This window comes from Alosa alosa, chromosome 2, assembly GCF_017589495.1.
Source record: "Alosa alosa isolate M-15738 ecotype Scorff River chromosome 2, AALO_Geno_1.1, whole genome shotgun sequence".
In the NCBI taxonomy this organism is placed as follows: domain Eukaryota; kingdom Metazoa; phylum Chordata; class Actinopteri; order Clupeiformes; family Clupeidae; genus Alosa; species Alosa alosa.
The window spans coordinates 15,756,295-15,777,444 of NC_063190.1; the positions used below are offsets into that span (position 1 = coordinate 15,756,295).

General features: G+C 41.4%; 1 protein-coding gene across 6 annotated transcripts; it reads left to right on the top strand.

Annotated features, from left to right (window-relative positions):
• The first annotated feature begins 1,593 nt into the window (after positions 1-1,593).
• On the top strand, positions 1,594-21,138 carry p4ha2 (procollagen-proline, 2-oxoglutarate 4-dioxygenase (proline 4-hydroxylase), alpha polypeptide 2). 6 transcript variants are annotated; one of them, XM_048237679.1, is made up of 14 exons: positions 1,595-1,824; positions 6,126-6,221; positions 7,046-7,142; positions 8,831-8,982; positions 9,862-9,999; positions 10,455-10,694; positions 13,287-13,486; positions 14,162-14,338; positions 14,503-14,573; positions 15,407-15,506; positions 15,753-15,806; positions 16,601-16,660; positions 17,654-17,722; positions 19,445-21,138. In XM_048237679.1, the coding sequence occupies exons 2-14, from the start codon at positions 6,140-6,142 to the stop codon at positions 19,604-19,606; spliced, it is 1,602 nt and encodes a 533-aa protein (XP_048093636.1). In that variant the 5' UTR covers positions 1,595-1,824; positions 6,126-6,139; the 3' UTR covers positions 19,607-21,138. The 6 variants fall into 6 exon arrangements, 5 of the variants coding, with proteins under 5 accessions (XP_048093634.1, XP_048093636.1, XP_048093632.1 ...); XM_048237675.1 differs by lacking the exon at positions 16,601-16,660 and adding an exon at positions 16,746-16,811 and having other exon boundaries at positions 1,598-1,824; XM_048237676.1 differs by lacking the exons at positions 1,595-1,824; positions 16,601-16,660 and adding exons at positions 5,837-5,897; positions 16,746-16,811.
• The last annotated feature ends 12 nt before the right edge of the window (positions 21,139-21,150 follow it).

A 21,150-nucleotide genomic window follows, 5' to 3' on the forward strand; every position in this document is an offset into this window, starting at 1 on the left:
AGTTTCTAAAATGTTTCTTAATTCCTTTTTATTTAATCTCTTCATTGGGGCTGGAACCTTTCTGTGAACTATAAATAACAGATGCTGTTGATGAACCCATTGACACTGTACAAGTGACAAGTCACCTTTTGTCTTGAATTGATGAACTGTTACACTTACTATGCCAAACCAATGTCTGTTTTTAAGGATCAGAAACAAACCTACAAACTTGCACTTTACAATATTTATGGAACTTGTCTAACAAATGCTGTTGATATTGAACCCAGTTACTCCATTTCCTTTATGCCACACCAATGTCTGTTCATCACTTTATTTTTTGATGGCACTGAACTGAAAATGTTAATGGATTTTTTTGTAAATTTAACTCATTAAAACTTGTATCAAACCAGTTTTTGTCTATGCTGTCAAACGTGGATTAGTTATGTTCCCAGTTTTTATATTGGATGTCATCACTTTATAATATATCATATATCAGAATATTCTATTACTGTTTAGCCCACTATGAATATTAAAATACACACAACCATGTTTCCTGTATCATACAGCTTTTCTACTGGGAGGTTTACAACTTATTCTGAGTCAATTTACCCAAGTTTGTCACTAAAACCACATAGGCCTACTTGGAATACCCCTCAGATGTCTGAATGGCACTGATCTCACTTAAATGTTTATGGAACCTTTCTGTGGACTGTGAATAATGCTGTTGATGGAACTTTTCTGTCAACTGTGAACTATATTTAACTCATTAAACTTGTATCAAACTAGTTTTGTCTATGCTGTCAAACATGGATTATGTTCCCAGTTTTGATATCGGACGTCAGGTCACTTTATATCATATATCAGAATATTCTATTACTGTTAAACCCACTATGAATATTAAAATACGCTAAATCATGTGTCCTGTATCATAGCTACATGTATGACCTTTGCAGCAAAAAAACCGCGTGAGAATCTGTTCGGTATTCAGTGAGATATGATTAATTAAGTGCGTTGACAGCTCATCTCACCTGCCAAACAGATTACACTGAGTGGAGTGGATGACCGGTCCAAGATGGCGGCTCCAAATCTCGTCAGCGCTAGTAAGGAGTAGCGGTCGATGCGGCGTCTATGTATATTATGTCTATGGCCTAAGCCTACCGATGAGGTGAGTGTTCTGTAATGGCCTCTTTGGATGAAGGCGGACCACAGCTCATGGAAATGTAAACGTGCGAACCAGCATGGCGTGTATTACCGTAATTCTGCAAATATGTCTGCAAACATGAGTGAAAAATTGTAAATGACGTCAGATAGCCTAATTTTAAGTTGATGTCTGCACTGACTGAAACGTAGGACAACTGTATACTATTCACATTTTCTGCATGTCGGTTCCTTCAGACAAACCCGTTTATAGGCTAGCTACACAGGACCACTAAACAGCGACGAACATTTGCAGTAGCCCAAGGCTAGCAATAGTATAAAGGATCAAAGAAAAAAAGACTAATTTTAACAATCTCAGTAAATATCCTACATTTATCTTACACGTATGCGACCACGGACTCAATTGCCTTCCTGTACTATTCAGAAGAAAATAAGAGTGGCTGCTAACCGACGTTCACGTGAGGCTACGTGATTCAAGTCGAACATGTAATATCGATGGCAATACGTGGGTATGTTGAGAATGTCAGTGCGCGTTTATTAGTAGAGTAGCGCCAGAGTTCAGTACGTGGCAGGGGGAAAATCAGCGAGCTTCTCGAAAATTTCAGATCGGAAATTTGTATCCTAGGTACTCAACTGCACGCGCAGAATTCACAAGCATTATTTGTTGCAGAGTCCAGGCTTTGTACGGTAAGAACATACACTTGCTCTGAAGGTTGCAACATTGTTGCTTTCTGGCGAGCCCTTTATGATCCGTTGTAACATGTTTCTTTCAACATAGTCAACAACTTTTTAACGGGTTAGGCTGTGACTGTAAGTAGTCTCCATCAAGGTGGCCTACGTATGTAGGTTCTAATTTAATCAAACAGGTCTCTTATGTAGCCTAAAGTTTTATATGTTCATAGCTGGCTCGGATAGGCTACAAAATCACGGCGATGTCGATACTGAAGACGGCGGCACCAACCATGCTCTTCCCTTGTTGCCCGTGATGTGAAGTTGAAGGCTAGGTTTTAGACACATATCACGTCATCAGATAAAATTACTACTTGTAGAGTAGGCTAGGCTATGTCAGTATAGACTAGTTAACACATTAATAGAATAGAATAATCAGCAGTCCAGTAAAACATTCACTCAATGCTTGAAATATAGCCCTATTCTAACAAATACTATTTATTATAATACCGTTATTACCTTTTAATTGAATGGCCAGTTGTTATCCTTATTAGGCAGAGAACTGTTTGGACAATTTGCAGGGGAAACTTGAAAATTAAATCTTTTCGTGGACACGTCTACGTGTACCTTTATGTTCACACCGTTAGCTGTCAGTAGCCTATTTCATACAATGTTATGAGGCCCTAGGGTAACTGGAGGTTCGGGCGTACTTTGCCTATTGATTCAAGGCATTTTTATTACTTTGTGAAAATAATAAGGCCTACATGTTTTGTGTTGTGTTCAGTTGGTGACACTTGGTGGCAAGTGAGGCTCATTTGCTGCCCTAGTGAATTCCTGTTAAGGACAATTAAACCAACCAAATGTGCCCTTATTGGGGGGGCATCCTTGGTTTAACTTTGCTTTACTGTTTTTATTCTGCTCTATTGTTATTATAAATGCTTATTTATTTTATTGCACATCATCTCTATTTTTGGAATTGATCTTTTATGCCTTGCTACCTGAACTGACAGTGCAACTGGAAAGTTTTCAGACCCTTTCAAGTTTTCTACATTTTGTTATGTTCAGACTCATCTTAAAATTGATTTAATTCATTGTTTCCCTTATCAATCTACACACAATACTCCAACACTCCACAAAAAACAGGTGTTTCTTATGATGCTTGCAAATTGAGCTCTGGTGCACACTTCTATCAGTGGTCCTTGAGATGGTTCTACAACTTGATTGGAGTCCACCTGTGCCTAAATGAATTCACTGATTATTACGAGAGGCACAGATCTCTTTTTATAGACCCTTTCAACAATAAAAACAAAAACAATGCTTGAACGTTTTATTTGGGCCCCAATCTACTTCCTCTGCATTAAGATAACATATGGAATGTTAAAAAGGAAGTCTTGTGGGGCCAACTATGATGCTGAGAATGGAACTCTCTTGAAAGGGTCCATAAGGTCTCACAGTTGATGGTGTATGTCAGAGTGACCTCCGTGCGATCCTTCGCCTCTGCTCCTCCATGTAGAGCAGTTGTTGCAAATGCAAACAGGCCAGAAGCGTTTGCACAAAAGTAAAAATTAGTAGCACCTTAACAGCATCTATGATAATCCTGATCAGTAGCCAAAGAAACTGTAAACATCAGGCGCTCACATGACGTTAAGGATTTTCTGGCGCATAATGTGACATTTAAGAAGCTAAAACGCCGTTTATCCCTGTTGACACGGCAGCACATAACCGGCATAATCAGAAATCTCCACTTTGGCCGGAGGTTTTAGAAATAATCGTTTTCTGTGATAAAAAACGGGGTTTTGGTGTAAACGAGAGGCCAAACCGCAGGGGAATATCTGCGTTTTCCCTTCGTGTAAACGGGGTCTCAGCCACGAGGTCGAGAAAATTATCCGTAGACCTGCGAGACAGGGTTGTGTGAAGACACAGATCTGGGGAAGGATACAAGAACGTTTACGCAGTATTGAAAGTGCTCAAGAGCACGGTAGCTTCCACCATTCTCAAATGGAAGTTATGAAATGCCCAGTAATCCATGACGAAGGGCCTTGGTCAGACAGGTAACCAAGGACCCAATGGTCGTTATGAATGAGATCCAGAGTTCCTTTGAGAAGATGAGAGAAGCATAAAGGACAACCATCAGGGCAGCTCAGTGCCTGGTTTCTACACACACCGTTGGGAATTGTGGCCAAATAGTTCAGTCTTCATTTCATCAGAACAGATGATTTTACTTCTCATGGTCTGAGAGTCGTTCAGGTGCTTTTTGGCAAACTCCTGGCAAAAAATGGCTTCCATCTGGCCTGTTATAAAGGCCTCTACAATAAAGGCCTGACTGGTGGAGAGCTGCCCTGATGGTTGTCCTTCTTTACGCTTCTCTCATCTTCTCAAAGGAACTCTGGATCTCCTTCATAGTGGCCATTATGAGGCTACCGTGCTCTTGGGCACTTTCAATGCTGTGAGACCTTATATAAAGAGATCTGTGCCTCTCATAATCATGTCCAGTGAATTCATTTAGGGACAGGTGGACTCCAATCAAGTTGTAGAAGCTTCTCAAGGACCATTGATAGAAGTAGGATGCACCAGAGCTCAATTGCAAGCGTCATAACAAAGGGTCTGAATACTTATATAAGTGTAATATTTCAGACTTTTATTTTTTATAAATGTACAAAACACTCTAAACACCTGCTTTTTTGTGGAGTGTTGGAGTATTGTGTGTAGATTGATGTGAAATGTGGAACACTTGAAAGGGTCTGAAAACTTCCAGTTGCACTGTATTTTATTTCTATCCTTCTAGTCTTTTCTTTGTATCCTATTATAATTCTGGGTTCCTGTTTTACCTATGTGTGCACAGATAACTACCTCTCTGCCTTACCTGTAAAGCACTTTGGGTCAAATCCTGTTGATTTTAAATGTGCTATACAAATAAAGTGACTTGACTTGACTTGAGAGCTCTCCAAAATGTAATGGGGCTTTTGGAAGTTGCAGAGAGCTTTTGTAGAATTTACAGGGCTCCAGAGTGCGACCAATTTGGTCGCATATGCGACCTAATTTTTCAAAAGTGCGACTAAAAAAAATCAGAGGTTGCACCGGTGCGACCAGCTATTCGAGAGAGGAAAAAGTGTCCGCATTGAAACTCTACCTTTGGTTCAATAACAGACACATATTTGGCCAATATCGTAGTTTAAACACAGAGAAGATAGTGAAGGGCGGGACCTGCCCTCTGATTGGCCGTGGCCCAGTGCCTGTGTGTAAATTTGAAAATGCGTGTGCTGCAGAGAGAGAGAGAGAGAGAGAACAAAGAGCTGTGTTATAATGTATACTTTAACAAGTGTGCTGTTAATCCTTAATTAAGCAGCGAAAACAAGCTAGGGCTAGCGGGGAGGTGAAAGTGAGGAGTGTATTGGTGGAGTGAGCTGAAGCATGCTGTTAAGTACACAGACACGCACACAGACTCTGAAGTAAACAGTCATCACACTAGAATGTGCCGGAGCAGCTGCACTGCAGCCTGACAGCTTGCCTGTCCCAAAGCAAACTGGGCCATCAGAACACAGCGCCAATCAGCTCCACACCACATTGTGTCAGTGGGTTTGGTCAGCAGATGGACGATGCTATCAGATGATACAACTCTGAGAAGTACTTTTCAGTATAGCTAGAACATCCTGGTTTTCTTCACATGTTGGAATGTTGTTTAGTCATGGCAGGGGGAACTCATAGCAGTGATGCACTGTTCAGACTCCACTTCCCGGGGAGCCACGTTTACTGAAGGCAGCACAGAGCCTCCCTCCACCACAAACTAATAGCCCCTCTCAGTCTGCGAGAGCGATGAGCAAGAGCCCCACCCCCCCCAGACTGCCCCCACCCACACACAGGCACACACGCATGCACACGTACACACACGTACACATACACACACACACAGACACACACATGCACACACACACACACACACACAGCAGACACACAGCAGACCAGCTGTGTAAAGACAGCTCCAGACTTAGTTCCGTTATGGAACTATTATGGTCTAACACATGATGTCATGAATTGAAGGAGGACATTAGTTTGAGAGAGGAGGAATCGACTTCATTATGTGTATTCCTAGGGTACATGTTTGTAAATATGCTTAGCAACAGATTCATATTTTTAAATATGTACACATTCCAGTGTGAGATGCCCTTTCATGCCCAACCCTCTGGCTAGCTGCAGCATGTCACAGATCAGCATCCACTCAGTTGGTATCCCACTTGTCTGGGATGTGGAGATGTCACACTTGATTGAAATGATTTCTGTATTATCTCACTCTTCTCCTCTATCTTTTTGTCTCTTTGCAGATACAGCTAAAAAAATGCAGATGTGTCCCGCTATCTTGGTTTTCATCCTGTGTTGTCTTTGTCGGACGACTGATGCTGAGGTGTTCACCTCCATCGGTAAAGTTATATGTACATCCCTGAGTGTTTTGTCATGCCTTAATGACTTATAAAAAGTCTAATCCTCCATGTGTTTGTTTTATTTGACTTTTTCACTGCTAGTTGTTTGTCTTGGAATGACAGTTTCTTGGAATAGAACAGTTTCTTACGCGCTCCAACTTGTTCTTAATCCACTCAGCAGTGAACAAGTATCAAATAGCACAATGCAATTTTTGCTATGTGTTATCATGACATGATTTGAAAGGAAATTGTAATAATGGGCAGTTCAAATTTCAGCTGACACTGACATGAAATGGCCTTAGCTTTTATGTTTTCGTAAACAGGCGCACACATACACACCCAAATGGTATAAATAGCTTGTTTAGCAAAAGAAATCACATTTTTGAATTTACTGCTTTTCAAATGTTAGTGTTTACCAAGCGAGGCTAACCTCCAAATATCCGTTGTTCCACAGTACTTTTACCTCTTTGGCTCACGTTATTCACAGTTGGTTGAGTGGAAAATGTGATTGTATACAATCACAAATACCGTAGTACACCGTAGTTATGGGTGGAGAGAGAATGTAGAACAAAAGTGATTCCCATATTAGTCACAGTGGTTTGTGAAAGGCTTTCCGGGACAATAGGCCACTCTGGATCGGCTGGGCATGAGGTTTACTGTCGTGTTACTGTCATATTTGTACTGTGTTCTCTGAGAACCTACAGTGTAATCTATGCCTTTCTGTAGGTGCAGGTTGCACTGCAGCCATTAGGCTGGAGGCCAGACAGTTGGAATAGATCCCTATCTACATTCTTTCATTGGTTGTTTCCCACCCCTTCCCACAGGGCAAATGACAGACCTAATCTTCACGGAGAGGGAGTTGGTACAGTCCCTGAAAGAGTACATCAAAGCTGAGGAGTCCAAACTTGCAGCTGTCAAAAGGTAGGGAAGCAGTGAACATTTGGGGCCCCATTTAGCCACACCTGTGGGTGTGGGGTCAAGTCATAGAAAAAGAAGACGGTAGAGAGGGTGTGGTCAAAATTAATTCAAGACAACTGGTGTGAGACTGCAGCTTTATTCACGACGCCGGGAGCATGTTACCCACATGAAATGTCAAAGTAACAAGCCCACCCATCTGTGGGTGAAGCCAACTCTTATACCAGGGGTCTCAAACTCAAATGAGCTGGGGGCCAATTCTGCCAACGTCATCTGATTGGAGGGCCGGCTATTTCTGAAAATGCAATGTTCTTTTTTTTCAAATACCACACAAAACTGCAAACAGAAGTGCAAGTGTTTTTATCTAGTTTTAGACACCTGTGCTAGCAACCTTAGCTTATAAATAAAATAATGATAAAATAAATATTAATACAAATTATAAAATAAATGAAAAACATAAAAACAGGTATGTGTGTGTGTTTCACACCAAATAAAAATATTTCCTCTCATAACTTTTTTTAAACCTGGCAAACTAGGCATCAGGGTTAAGAAAGCAACACCATTGGATTTTTATATCAAAATTTCAAAAGGCCATTGCTTGAAAGTGGTCAGAGATAAAGTCCTACTGTAAATGTAAAAATCTTTGAGTAAAACAAAAGTCTATGAAGGGGGTAAATTTACCCATCTAATTTGTCACTGGATGGCAAGCACCTCAAATTATGCACCTTTCACTAAATACTGGATGAACATATTTAAGCAGGTTTATCGCTTCCGCGTCATTACAAATGCACGTCTTTGTGTTTCTCGCGTGTAATACAAGTATTTCCTGAAAACTTTGCGCAGCGATTTTGGGTTTGAATCAAGCTCTGGATGTCTTGCACATAGTGGAGCAGAGTAGGCCTACAAATGAGATTTGTCACCGTACCTGGATCTATCGTCTATTTTAATCAGTATCGTTGTTTGTCGCAATTAATAGCTTCAAGGTCCGGATTACATTATTATTTTGTCATACGTCGCGGGCCGGAATTGGGCAGGACGCGGGCCGGATTTGGCCCGCGGGCCGGGTGTTTGAGACCCCTGCCTTATACCCTTAACACACACCCATGGAAAATCACAAGTTGTCACCCACCAGTGATCACCTAACCATCTGTTTTTTTAACAGAGATAAGAAATGTTTACCACCCCTCATCCTGAGGGTCACCCCTAGTTCGGTGACACAGGGTTATCTTAGCTTTCCTAAGTCAACAATTGACTATTTTTTTTCATGCTCAGTACAGACAAAAAAGAAAAAAAGAATGGGCAGGCTCATTTTAATGAAAAAGTGAAAAAGACTTGCACACTGCCTTTAAACGACTCAACTTTTAATAGAAAAAAGACACAACGTTTCGATCTTACGATCTTCTTCAGGCATCTGTCTTTTTTTCTATTAAAAGTTGAGTCGTTCAAAGGCAGTGTGCAAGTCTTTTTCACTTTTTCACTTGTATGCCCTTTTTGATTTGGCACCTGCTAAAACACTTTTTTGGATGTGCGCACTTCATAGTATGCTCAGGCTCATTTTAATGCCATGTAATTAAGTTAGAGTATAGAGTACAATTAAGTTGGAGTATTGTGTCGAGGATGATCTAAGTGGAATCCACATTTATTTTACTGAATGAAAACGGATAAATGGATCAACTGGTTGCTCTTGGTTTTAGTTGGGCGAGTAAACTGGATGCCCTGACGCGAGCCTCCACATCCGATCCTGAGGGCTTCCTGGCTCACCCTGTGAATGCCTACAAGCTAATGAAGAGACTGAACACCGAGTGGTCTGCGCTGGAGAGCCTAGTGCTTGAGGACCCCTCTGATGGTAAATGCACACACTCTCTGTTTATGGTTTAAGTTATGTTTATGATGCTTTTGTCCACAGCTTCAGTAACAATTTAAAAAAATATATTACCTTATCATCATTACATTATTATCATAAAATGTCATAAAAACAATAACCAAACATATACAAACCATGACTTTGGAAAATGAATTGGTTATATACAAGGTAAACAGATGAGTCTTTAAACACTTTTTGAAAATCTCCAAACTACCACTAGAACAAAGAGCATTTAGGTAAATCATCAGCAGATGGAATCACAGATGAAAAGAGTCTTGACTGTGACCTGTTAGGGTTGATGGCCTACATAGCCCTTATCAGAGGACATCAGTGGGCAAGAGCTGGATTATAGAATTGAGATAACAAGATGCAGATACAGTATGTGTCCTCTGTAGGCCAGGGTGAGGGATTTTAATTTACTTCTGGCTGTTGAGGAAGCCAATGAATAATAACTATGGTAATAGAGGAGTTACAGTTTTAATCGGGGTTAGTGAAGATGACCCAAGATGGATGCTGATATGTTGGGGAATAACTGGATTAGCCAGAAAAGCCAGAAACTCGGTTGTTTAGGAAGGAGACAGATGTTTACATGGAAACCAGATGCCTGGTCCATTCTCTGTCTTTCCATTCATCTGTTGTCTTTGTCACAACTGTCATACTTTAACAAACTCTGCTATGGCCTGAATGTTTACTGTATATGTTTTATGTTAATGTTTTAGAAAATAAATATTTGAAGAATATAAGAATACACAACAGAACAGTACACAACAGTAAACTTGTTTCACTCTCTCACTTGTTTCACTCTCTCTCTCGTTCTCTCTCTCTTTTTTTTTCTCTGTCTCTCCCTCTGATGTAATCCAGGCTTCATCTCCAATATCTCGGTGCACAGACAGTACTTCCCTGACGAGGAGGATGAGAAGGGTGCGGCCAAAGCTCTGATGCGCCTGCAGGACACGTACAAACTGGACTCGGAGAGCTTCTCCAAAGGCAAACTGCCCGGTGAGCATGAGTCACTGTGAGGAAGGTACGCAGGGTGTCTTTCTACAGCCAATTTATCAGGCCCTTTGGGGTAATGGAAAGACTGTGTGTGGTGATGAAGACATGCCTGCTCTTTCTTTCTCTTTTCTCTCTCTCTGTCTTTCTTTCTGTTTTCTTCAGTGTCACTTCAGAGATATTTCTCTTCTTACCTTCTCTCTTCTTATGTTTTCTCCATATGTAGACCGGTCTCAACAGCAGTCTTTTGTACCCATCAGAGCAGTCATGCATGGTGCAAGACCATGTTCAGAAAGACATATAGAATATTCTGTATTTAGCTTGTACATGCTGTTTCTGTTCCTCATACTTATATCTGACCTGTTAGTGTGTAGTGAAGACCCTCTTGTGTTTGAGAAGGTCAGTTGAGAGGCTCAGGTGCTGCATGTAAACACAACTTTTGGGCTGTCTGGTGTTCCCAGGTGGGCGGTACAACACTCACCTGACGGTGGACGACTGCTACGACATGGGCAAGACGGCATACAACGAGGTAGACTACTACCACGCCGTGCTGTGGATGCAGCAGGCCCTCAGGCAGATGGACGCTGGCGAGGAGGCTGACGTGCCCAAGAGCGACATCCTAGACTATCTTAGCTACTCCGTGTACCAGATGGGGGACCTGCCCCGAGCCATCGAGCTCACCCGACGCCTGGTAGCCATGGGTAATCAATCAATCAATCAAAATATCTTTTTTTTTGCCTTTCGTGCAACTTTGCAATGCAATGTGCAGAACAGTAAACTCCAGTACATAGGAAAATATGTGTAGTGACTAGTAGGACACAGCAGAGAAATTATCATAAATACAGTAAACCTTTTTGAATTAAAGAGTAGCAAAATAGAAAGGTAAAATAAATGGAAAAAAATGATAAACATGGTAACAGATAAAGGAGAAAGTTGAATGAAAGAAAATGAATAAAGGATACATGACATGAACGGTCAAATGTGTTAAAAGATAAAAGGTAAGGGAAAAGTTAGGCTCCTAACATGGATACATTTACACAACAACATTTTAGATAAATGCGGAGAATATTTGTTGGTATTGTGAAAGAGTGTGTTGCCTAATGATGTGTGCCAATGGCAGCATGTACAGTAGAAGCTGGATAGTACTGTGCCAAGAATGAATCCCGGAGGGACCCCATATGGTGTGCTCACCAAGAGAGAGATGAACGTCTCTGCCTGACAGATTGGTGTTGAACCAGGAAGGCCAACCCAATTTTTCAGCCTGCTGATAAGGAGGGTCATCTGTGTGAAACATGGCACTCTCGTCTAAAAGTAGAATGGAAAGTTTGTTCTTTGATCAACGCTGTCTATGCTATTATGGGGGTGAAAACCAGACCGTAAATGCTGTGGTCATTTAAGTAGTTGAGCAGCTAATGCCATTTAATTTCATTTCACTTTTCAATAGTTGTTAACAACTATTTTTTCCAGAATTTTACTGAAAAAGGAAAGGTTAGAGATTGGCCAAATATGTTTGAAATTAGAGGATTCAGAATGCTCTTCTTTAAGAGAGGTCTCATGACTGCTCTTTTCAGCTCTTGAGGGAAGATGCCAGCGAGCAAAGAGTGGTTCACAATCACCAGCACTTTGTCCTCTAGTCTAGGCAATTAAACACAATCTTACAGAAGGTAGTGGGAATGGGATTAACTGAGCAGGTGGAGAGTGTCAGTTGCATCATGACTTTTTCAGAGCAAGATATAGTAAGTCTCTGTACTTCTCTTTTGATGGCACATAGTTGTGAAAATAAATGAAAACAGATTTGGACTGATGATGATGCAATCTTAAATGTATGATGAAAAAAGATAGCGTTGCACAATTCTCTAGTGTGCACTCTATTTGTCTTTTATTGTGTTTGTGTACCTCTGAGCAATATTAAGAAGCAAATAAAAGCTCTGGAAGTGTAGGTATATTGCTCAACTGGATTTTTTTATTGCTCTTTGAAAATGTTGTAATTGTAGTTGTGCTAGGAAGGTTTTTTGTCTGTAATGTGTTGACAAAAAACTCTGGTTTAGTGAGGACATTTGGAAGAGCTACGTGCCTCAGTCCTGCACCTCATTCTCCCTCCACTGCTGCTCACATAGCTGATGTGTGTGTCTAGTGTGGTCACTGTCCTGGAATCAGTTGCTATTGCGGGGGTAGATTCTAGATTTTTAGCTAGCTAGTCAGACTCTCCCTAGTGCTGTGGTTCTCAAACTTTTCCCATCATTCCCCACTGTGGGGAACTTTCAAGCCCCACCTGACCCCATCACCCTGGCAAAATGGTAACGTTAAAATATTATTTTCACATTTTGGTTCCATGTTACATTTCCCATCTCAATCTGCTATATCTAATTTGTTGTTATAATTCATATGTAGGTCTCTCTATGACTCCAATGTTTGTGTGTGGCTTTTTTGTTTTGAATCTATGATCTTCCTTGTCCAAAAAGAAAGCCTTTATTAAAGATAGGCACAAAAAAAAAAAAAGATTCCTCCTGTTCATCGGGCCCCACCTGTCATGTCTCTATTCCCCACTAGTGGAGCCCACCCCACACTTTGAGAACCACTGCCCTAGTGGGTCTTTCTTGGTCTGTGTTGTACCCCTGTGACATACTCCATATGCTTAAACCTGCCTCTCAGTTTCACTGTCAGTGGTAGGATGTCGGCTATTAACAGCTTGTTGGCTGTCTGCTGTATTTCATGGTGGTTTGTCATGTATTTTCCCGTGCAAAACAGTTTATGTTTTTGGTTCAGCCGGTTCAACACACACTTTCTTTCACATGACGAGATGGGTCATATTGGTCTTGGTGGTGAACTGCACTTTCTGAGCGCTCCTCTAGTTCAAAAGCTGTAATTTTGTGGTCTAGCTTTTGGCTGGGTTAGACTGTCTAACTGACCAATGCCCAGTGTTTACCATAACAAACGACAACACCAAGGACACATTTTTGTCAATGTCTCCGTTTTAGTGCATAATGGTTTTCACCCCACAGCACTGAAGGAGGAACCATGCTAAGCCTCAACATACCAGAGGGGTGCATTCTTTTTTAGCTTGTGTCTGAGCTCTGTAAATGCCATCAGCATTTTGATTGCTTTAGCAGATTTCCCCTTACCTATTCAGTGAACCATTGAGAAAAGCTGTTTAGCCTCTCATATGACTCATACTGCTGATGAGGCATATGGTTTGAGAGCATTAGCAAAACAGCTGAGTGAGAAATTGATATGAACTAATTTATAACTTAACTTTAATTGCTAAAGTGTCTCTCCTCTCTGTGCACTTACAGACCCTGGCCACCAGAGGGCAGGAAGCAATCTGCGTTACTTTGAGAAGCTGCTGGCCAAAGAGCTGAAGGAGACGGCAGAGATGACTACGGTGCCGGCCACTGAGCAGCCTATCCAGCTGGACACGTATGAACGTCCACGTGACTACCTGCCCGAGAGAGAGATCTATGAGGCCCTGTGCAGAGGAGAGGGAGTTAAAATGGTGAGATGGAAAGATATTCCTTCTGTTGATTTGCATTTAAAATACTGTTTATGTTCTAAACACATACCTTTTTGTGGAGATGGAAGTTTTTCAATATTAAATTCAATTGAAAGAAAAGATGTCAAAGCAGCTTGCACACACTAAGTTGAATATTTATATCAAGCAGTGGGACTTGTCTAGCATGATACTGTAGTTCTTGTTAAATTCTCACTGTGCAGTAAAGCAAGAGAACAGTCTATGCTGAAGCTTTTTCAAAGGAAATGGAATGCATGTGAATCTGAGTGAGATTAAACTGTGCATTAGTTTCCTTATCAGGGGCTACTCTCTCTGAGAAATCTATTGACTCTGACAAGAATCTGATCTGCCGTATTTTCCGGACTATAAGTCACACTTTTTTTTTCATAGTTTGGCTGGTCCTGTGACTCAGGTGCAACATATATATATATTTATATATGTTTTTTTCCTCTTCGTGACACATTTTTTCACTGGTGCGACTTATAGTCCGGAAAATACGGTAGTTCTGGCAGACAGTCCCACCACACCAGGCCTAAATCTGCTGCATCAGTCAGTGTCCATCTGCGATTCCCAGCATTGCTACCAGCTGCGGACTCTGCAGCAGATCTGGCCCTACACACAGCCAGAGTCCAACCTCACCCTTTTCTCCCCCATCTTCAGACGGAGAGGAAACGCAGCCGTCTGTTCTGCCGCTACCAGGACAGGAACAGGAACCCCAGGCTGCTGTTGAAACCCATGCTGGAGGAGGATGAGTGGGACAGCCCCCACATCGTCCGCTACCTCAACGCCCTCTCCGATGAGGAGATTGAGAAGATCAAGGAACTTGCCAAGCCCAGGGTGAGAGCTACATGGCTATTGCATTTTAGTCTGGATTATCAGGAAGGGAGGAATTAGAACAACTTGATTTGTTTATGGAATGGAATGGAATTTGTTGCAATGAAAGAAAAATCTATTTTCATTTTTTTGTGTTTTCAGTATCTAATTTGTCTTGTTCTCAACAGCTGGCAAGGGCCACCGTAAGAGACCCCAAAACCGGTGTTCTGACCACGGCCAGTTACAGAGTATCAAAAAGGTAAGTGAAAGCTTAGTAACAGTGTAGTTGACAGTGTTGTTGATTTTGTTTGGATTTTTGTTTGTTTGTTTTATTCTATGAACACTTAGGTATTGTGAGCATTCATCAGGGCTGAAAACACGTGTATTGATGGAATAATGCCTCAGTTGCCACAAGGTGGCGCCAAACTCATAAAGACCTGCAGGATCTTTCTAAATTTTGCAATGGTTGAAGACAACACCAGAGCATGAGAGTTGGGTTAGAGCTCTAGACTGTCACATACAATTGGGGCCTAACGCCTAATAAGAAGTCACTTACAGGCAAAAAAAATATCAAGTGTCCACATAGAAAATGGACGTGTTGACAAATTGAGACTGTATTTAATTTCTGTGCGCAGAAGTAATACCAAAGATCAAAGATCTTTGTACATGTAATCAAGGATATTTGGTATTACTTGCTGACCTTCACTTTCAGTTCCATTGCGATAAGCGAACCAACTACTAGTGGAATGATGTGACAGACGTGAATCAGAATCACAAAACCTGTTGCCATTGACAGCGGTCATTATATACTTTTAACAGACCTCCGAACGTCAGGAAGGCCAGTTTTCTGCAGCACTCCGAAGAGCCGTATAATAAATTCATATAACTGATTGGATGTAAGATGTAGATGTGTACACTTGACACGTATCCACCTGTACGTTTCCATCTTTGTGTGGACATGTAATATGTTTACACCTGTAGGTGATTTCTTATTAGGCGTTTTGGCCCCAATTGAATGCGATATCAGACATTGATGTACAAAAGCTCACAGAGCGAGTGGATCTATGACTCAGGATGATGACTCGTCCACAGTGCTTGGCTGGAGGGAGAAGAGGACCCAATCATTGAACGTGTCAATCAGAGAATAGAGGACATCACAGGTCTCACAGTGAAGACTGCAGAGTTGCTTCAGGTATGACACCACCACATAGTCTCACAGATAGAAAATCATGTCTAGGTAGATGCTAACCTTTTGTTTTGTGAATGAGTTCAGAGTCTCATGTCATGTTACGGTAGGAGCATGTTTGTGTGTGCCTGTGTTTGTGTGTGTGTGTGTGTGTGTGTGTGTGTGTGTATGTGTGTGTGCATTTGTGTGTGTGAGGGCTGTGTTTGTTTGATTGTTTGAGTGAACACTTACATTGCTGTGTTCTGTGGGCAGGTGGCTAACTATGGCGTAGGAGGACAGTACGAGCCTCACTTTGACTTCTCAAGGGTAAGTAGTGGTCTTTCATCAGCTTGGCAGTTCTTACTCCATGTGTTTGTCATTTTGTAAGATGAAGTGCAACATACAGTTTTGTCCCCCCCCCCTGTTGTGTAACAGTAATTGTACCCGCTATTTCATTTATGTACTGTACCATTTCAGCTGGCTGTGAATACATTTGCTGCCAATACATATCATAGAACATGTAGTGTATATAGAATATCTTGTTATACTGTGTAGTATGTGAGAACAGGCTGTTGTGTTTTTTTCTCACTTTCTCAAAGAACACCAGTACATTGGACTTGACCAGTGTTGACTGTTCCAGAGGGATGTTGACGGGAACAGCAGTGTCCAGAGTTAACAACTGTAGAGCTCTTTTGTCATGTACACAACATATAATCTCATGTGACATGGACTCTGCTCTCAGTTATTACTTCTATACAGTTGCTAACGGACTGAGTGTCCAAACAGGTGTCAGACACTTAGAACACTCATGCTTGAATGGAACACTTTATGTGTTCAACACACAGGGGTAAGGGGTCACATCCTTACCGTCTAGCTGCTGGTGAGAATCATAAGAACCCTTCCCACCATTACTAATGTATATTGTTAATGTTCATTTGACCTGCTTAGACATTTCAAGCATTTTGAGCAGCTACCCCAGAGGGTAGTTGTCTACGGGCCCAAAACGCCCACAGTCAACTGCTTGCTAGATTTAAAACACTCTGCTGTGGATTGAGTCCTGCAGCTCTGCAGTGCATTCTCCATTGTAAAGTCACCACTCATCAACATCTGTATTTTGACAGCGTCCTTTTGACAGCAACCTCAAGGTTGATGGAAATAGACTTGCCACCTATCTGAACTACGTAAGTACACGCGCGTGCCATCACGCGCGCATCTCAATGATAAGGCTTCAACATCTGTCTTTGCTCTCAAATTTTATCTTCATAGAAAGATGAGCCTGATGCATTCAAAACATTAGGCACTGGAAATCGTGTGGCTACATTTTTAAATTATGTAAGTATGTGTTTGTGGTATTACAGCCTTGATGGTGGACAGTACGAAACCCACCCATTTGGCATTGTAGTTTATATGACTTAAAGCACCAACTCCCTTTCAATACTGGACTTCAGTTGATTGACATGTCTGCTACAACTTACCTCTTCTACAAACAGCTTTGCAGCATTAGTTTCATATTCCTTTGCAGATTGATAGTATTTGGGAGGGGGTGGAGGTTGGAGCGCAGTAATGCTAAAGTGGTGAAACCCATTTTGAACACTTGCACCATTTCCCAGTGCATAGTCCTGTTCTGTGTCAGTCAATTTCAGTGCTATATTGTGGAGAGTCGTGTACCGCCTAACATACTGGTTAATGTGAAATATGCAGGGGCAACAGGACAGCCAGAGTCTAAACCCACACACAGCTTAATGATTGTGAACTAGAATATTGCAGTTGGGTGTAAATATCCATATTTCTTTGTTTCTAGACTGCGTGTCTAACATTTGTCACAAAGAACAAATAACTGTCCCCTGCAGATTTTGCCAAACACATTTTTGCATTCCAGGGGCAATTGCTCTAATCTACATGAGAGAGGACGTAGTGCTTTTACTCCGGCTGCTTTTTGCGCATCACATGGTATCGCTCTTCTTTTGTCCGCTCAGTCTCATTCTTTTCCCATTTGCTTCATGTGTGCGTTACGATTTGTGTTTTTGAAGGATGCATGCTTTTTCTTAGATACTTGAGTCCTTTTTGAAGCCATTAAGGCAGAGGTAGACGATGACACTGTAAAGGTGGAGCTTCTCAGCAATTATTTGTAAGCATTTGTGCTGTCTGTTCACTGGTGCTTGTCCCTGTGCCAGATGACTGACGTGGAGGCAGGAGGAGCTACCGTATTCCCTGACTTTGGTGCCGTCATCTGGCCCCGGAAGGTGAGGCCTTTTCCCCTGAGTGGGCTTGATATGCTTCTGGGGCTCACTGCCTCTGCTGTTGCATAAAAATGGCAAACATGCCTATTTAAAGCTACATTGTGTAAATTTTTGGGTTCTTGGGTTCTCAAAAGGTTGTGCCCATTCATGTGTAATAACTTCCACCAACAAATCAAAGTATTCTCATAAGCGTAGAATCTGCCATTCAGAGTACATACGAGCGAGTCGCCTGTGTAGTGGCAGCCATGTTTTGGCCTCCATCTTTAGAATACATTAGCCAAGGATGGACATATCTTAAATTCTAGCTCTGCCTTTCGCGTTTGTCAGTCAGCTATGACAGAGTTGTGCTCACGGCTGCCGGGAAACCCCTATTGTTGAATCACCTGATGATCTCTGACTCTTCACCTTGAATCACCTGATGATCTCTGACTCTTCACCTTGAATCACCTGATGATCTCTGACTCTTCGTACAGAGATAGAAGACCATAATAGCGTTAGCTTCAACTACATATCCTGTACAGTACTGTTGAATAAAGTTTGCACTGGTAAGTTGCTCGCTGAATTTAAGCCAAAATAACAAATCCATAACGATATTATTCATCTTCCATGAAGTATATGAGCTATAGTTTCACAGACTAAATTACTAAATGCAATTTACAAATACTTTTTCTAAAATAACCTCATTTTGAGAAGGACTACTCGATAAAGTAATGTATGACATCTTGTAACGTCAGCTAAGACATTTATGGTGCGGCTTCCATAGTGGGGGAGCACACAGTGGGGGAGCTGGAGTCTGTTGAAATATACCATCTCACCACTAGATGGGAGAATGTCCCCCAAGAATTTAAGGTTGGATTCCCATTAGAGATGCGCGGTTCGCGGTTACAGCCGCGGACTCCGCGGTTAAACCGCGGATCGGGCGGATGATGTGAAGAAATATAATATTTTAATTAAATTCGGGCGGGTGGCGGTTGAACCAATCAAACGCATCAGCCATATACATTAAAACAACCAGCGGATGGCGGGCGGGTGCGGTTTTGAAAATTGGTCAAAAAACATTGGTGGGGATGGATGGAGGATGGATGATAAGTTTTGCTATGCGGTTACGGTTGAAATAATAGCCCATCCACGCATCTCTAGTTCCCATTTAGAGTGCTCTGTTAACACTAGCCTGACGAGCCAGACCCACATTAAAATGTAGGGTTTGGGCACTCACCGTTCGCAGTGCTCAGTCCGAGGGGCGGGATAATCAGTTGTCTTTCAAATTCCCTCTGCACGCAATAGGACAGCGGCAGTGCTATGAGTCCCATGTGTTTCCCACCAGCGGAGCTAGTTGGCTAGTTCAAACGTTTGCCAACTTAATAAAAGCTTAACTCGTGTCACACTGTTCGCCAACAGCAACATCCATCTTATTTGTTTTCAAGTAGCAGGGAATTTAAGCCAAACTCTCCATCAATCATTATGTTAAGCCCACCTAACGACTCTATACACGATTTCATTAGCCTGATTGAGTTTCGATTTCTGGAGCTCACAAGCCAACGGAGAGTTGCTAGACTAGCCCTGGCAGCCGCTATGGGGCGCGTCTAGATTTCTAGGCTATGTTAACACTGCTCTGTTAATTGAAAAATATTTTGATCAGAGATCAATGGTAAAGGTGGCAGTTCTGGCATAATGTCTGTATTACTTTCTGATTGATACTTCATCGCCGTCTGTGTTTATCTGCAGGGAACGGCAGTGTTTTGGTATAACCTGTTCCGAAGTGGTGAAGGAGACTACCGAACCAGACATGCAGCATGCCCTGTATTAGTTGGAAGCAAATGGGGTAACTGCTTTGGGGAAATGGGGCAAATGGGGAAAATTTCTTTATGTCTGTCTGTTGTCAAGTGAAGTGAAGTCAAGTTTATATAGTGGATTTCATACAAGGAAGTCATTCAATGTGTTTTACATAAACAAAAGCAAACAGTAATAGCTAATAAAAACATAGAAGGGCAATAGTCAAAAAATAGATTGAGTTTTAATAGTTTAGTCTGTATGAGTTAGTATTTGTGATATTGAAAGATTTGTAAATGAACCATTATGTTGGTTTGGATGGTGGTTTCTGGTTTATTCTACATGTACACAGATCTAATTTAATTCTGTCGAAAAATATTTGAAAACTTTTTTCAACATTCAAGTCTTTTGTCAATCCTCCACCAACCGCCACCATTACTACACCACTACCTGCAGATGATATGGCAAAATTTTTCACTTAAAAAGTTGATAAGATTAGGGCCAGCTCAATGTGCTTTTAAAAGGGGCATTACCTTATGTGGACATGGTAACATCATTGCCACCTCTTAATGAGCAAGGTAAAGGTTGCCTTCACACTGGGTTCGTTTAACTGGACCGCACCCGAGTGTGATTACTCTCCCCTAGCCCTGACCCAGCTGGTTTCCGGCACATTACAATTTTGAACTGCGTTCACATCATGAACCATCAGTCTAAATGAACTCGGGTCCAGAACAAATGGTGTAGTGTGAATGTTATTAACACATCACTCACAGTTCTGGAGAAGTTCCTTTTTCTTTCAAACAAGAAAGGGTTGTCTGTGACTGAAGCATTGAGAGTAGCTAAGGCCTTTGATGGTCTGTCATCAGTTTTAATTTTACTTGACTTATCTGCAGCCTTTGACACCGTGAACCATGAAACTCCCAATTTGCAATTTTCAGCTCCCAGCAGGCAGTCTATGCTTTTACCTAAGTGCGGCCTGTTTGTACATACCTCGCCATGATTTTACACGCACGTTGCGAAACAAATACGCCTGAAGTGGACGCAAAAGCGTTAGTACATCTGGCCCGAAGAGGTCACAGCCAAGACAATGAACCATGAAACTCCCAATTTGCCATTTTCAGCTCCCGACAGGCAGTCTGCGCTTTTACCTCAGTGCGGCCTATTTGTACATACCTCACCATGATTTTGTTCTGCATTCTAGAGATTTTAGATTGAGATCAAGACTCACCTATTCACCTTGCAGTTAATTAATTCATTTTCTTACAGAGTTTATCATTTCTGTTTATATGAAAACTCACTATTTTCATTGTTGGTAATTGATATTGTTATTATTATTGATATTGTTGATATTAGCTATTATTATTATGCTGTTCAACTTTATTTTGAACTAATAATATTAATAATAATGGTTATATACTGTTAGTCTTTGGACAAACGCATCTGCCAAATACCATAAACACAAACATACCCAAACAACCTACATAGTGTAAACCTATCCATAGCCCTGACTTTATACTGTAAACCTATCCATAGCCCTGACTTTATACTGTATCACAATATATGCACTGTATGAATTATCTAGATTGCATAGAACCTAGGTGACTTTTAGATTAAGTGCAACACAGAGTTGTTTTGTAAGCTGTGAATGTGTCAGAAAAACT

Bases quoted from the DNA above. Each gene is read 5' to 3' on its own strand.
- p4ha2 (XM_048237675.1), top strand. From the start codon at position 6,140: ATGCAGATGTGTCCCGCTATCTTGGTTTTCATCCTGTGTTGTCTTTGT. The intron at 14,339-14,502 runs GTGAGAGCTACA...TGTTCTCAACAG, and splicing joins AGGAACTTGCCAAGCCCAGG to CTGGCAAGGGCCACCGTAAG. The intron at 15,507-15,752 runs GTATGACACCAC...TTCTGTGGGCAG, and splicing joins AGACTGCAGAGTTGCTTCAG to GTGGCTAACTATGGCGTAGG.